Genomic DNA, 1,344 nt, shown 5'->3' on the forward strand with positions numbered 1-1,344 from the left:
TAGGCATGTGAACCCTAAATAAAAACTGGATTAGAATTAGGATAAAACTGTCTCTAAATATATTTCTTTAATTTAAGACATGAAAGGAAAATTATCTTAAGAAAAATAGATGGAAGTACCAAACCAGATCAAATAAAAGAAGAGTTACAGAAAAAAAAAGTACAAATTCATAAATGTTATAAATGCAAGCATTTTACGATTAAAAAATCACAGCAAAAAGAAAAATATTAGTATTACATATACAATATGAGGGCTTATTTACACCATTGGTTTCCAACAATTTTTTTATAACCTTATCTCTATTTTGGTGATGGGGAAGGGGGTATACTATCATAAACATTACTTTGTGGTTTCCTTATTTTATTTTTTGTTTATTTCTATGAACCCTCAGAGTATCTTCAAACCAAAAATTAAGGATTACTAAAATATATATAATAATAACAAAGTTGCAAATGGAAAAAAGGAAAGAGGCATCTAATATCACATTTATAGTGCAACTATTTGGATTTGTCACACCTCAACTTCTTGGTGATTTAGTATCATTCCACAATCTTTAAAAGAAAAGAAAAAAGGCATCTTTCCTGGTTATAATATTTTCATATATTATTTAAGATTTCCTCTACTTGAAGATCTGCTGCTGATTGGGATCATTTTCAAATTCTGAATAAGCATCGTTTAGTTCCATAAAGATGAGTTTTGCAAGAGATTCGTGCTCACTACCGGTAAGCTGAAAAAAAAAAGGTAAAATACATTATTACCTGAAGTATAATGAAAAAGAAAACTATGATACAATTTTTTTAGATGTCTAATTAAGTTTATTTGTTTTTCTAGGATCAACAAAACCCCTCTAGGATAATGTTCTAACATGTCTTGCTCTAATTTGTGCACAATGAACCATAGTACACTTTTTTGGCTATGGATGCATTCACTGAGGATACATAGCCCCTTGACAGCAGGCTCAAGGCCTCTTTTTAGCATCATTATCAAAAATTTATAATGTTGCATTCAAGAGCAAAGTGAGCAGGGTAATCTTATGTTTCCTGAGCTTCTGATTTTTCCCTTGGGCTGCTGACTCCACATGCACCCTGACAGTATGGCAAAGGAGCTCCCATCGTGATTGGGTTAAACTTTACTTAGAAGCTAATGAACATCTGACTGGCATGATTTTAACACTTCAAAAGGTCATGGAGATACAATAATAATCTTTATAATAATCCAACTAATTCCTTTTCACATTAACCCATTGCTGCCAGATGGTTTCCTGATATGAAAGCCCTCTATCTCAGGTTGTATTCACAGTAGCCAAGCCTTTCTGCCAGGGGATCGTGTCATCACCATAGCTTG

At 32.4% G+C, this 1,344-nt stretch overlaps 1 protein-coding gene across 1 annotated transcript in view; it reads right to left on the reverse strand.

The window, feature by feature from the left end:
• Window positions 1-343: 343 nt before the first annotated feature.
• Window positions 344-1,344, reverse strand: part of LOC119592889 (cyclin-G-associated kinase-like) — a gene marked incomplete in the record, with an annotated part of 28,823 nt that continues 27,822 nt past the window's right edge. The window contains 1 exon segment of the mRNA XM_037941782.1: window positions 344-727. Coding sequence (XP_037797710.1) covers window positions 620-727 — 108 coding nt within the window.

This window comes from Penaeus monodon, chromosome 31 (genome assembly GCF_015228065.2).
Source record: "Penaeus monodon isolate SGIC_2016 chromosome 31, NSTDA_Pmon_1, whole genome shotgun sequence".
NCBI classification, from domain to species: Eukaryota; Metazoa; Arthropoda; class Malacostraca; order Decapoda; family Penaeidae; genus Penaeus; species Penaeus monodon.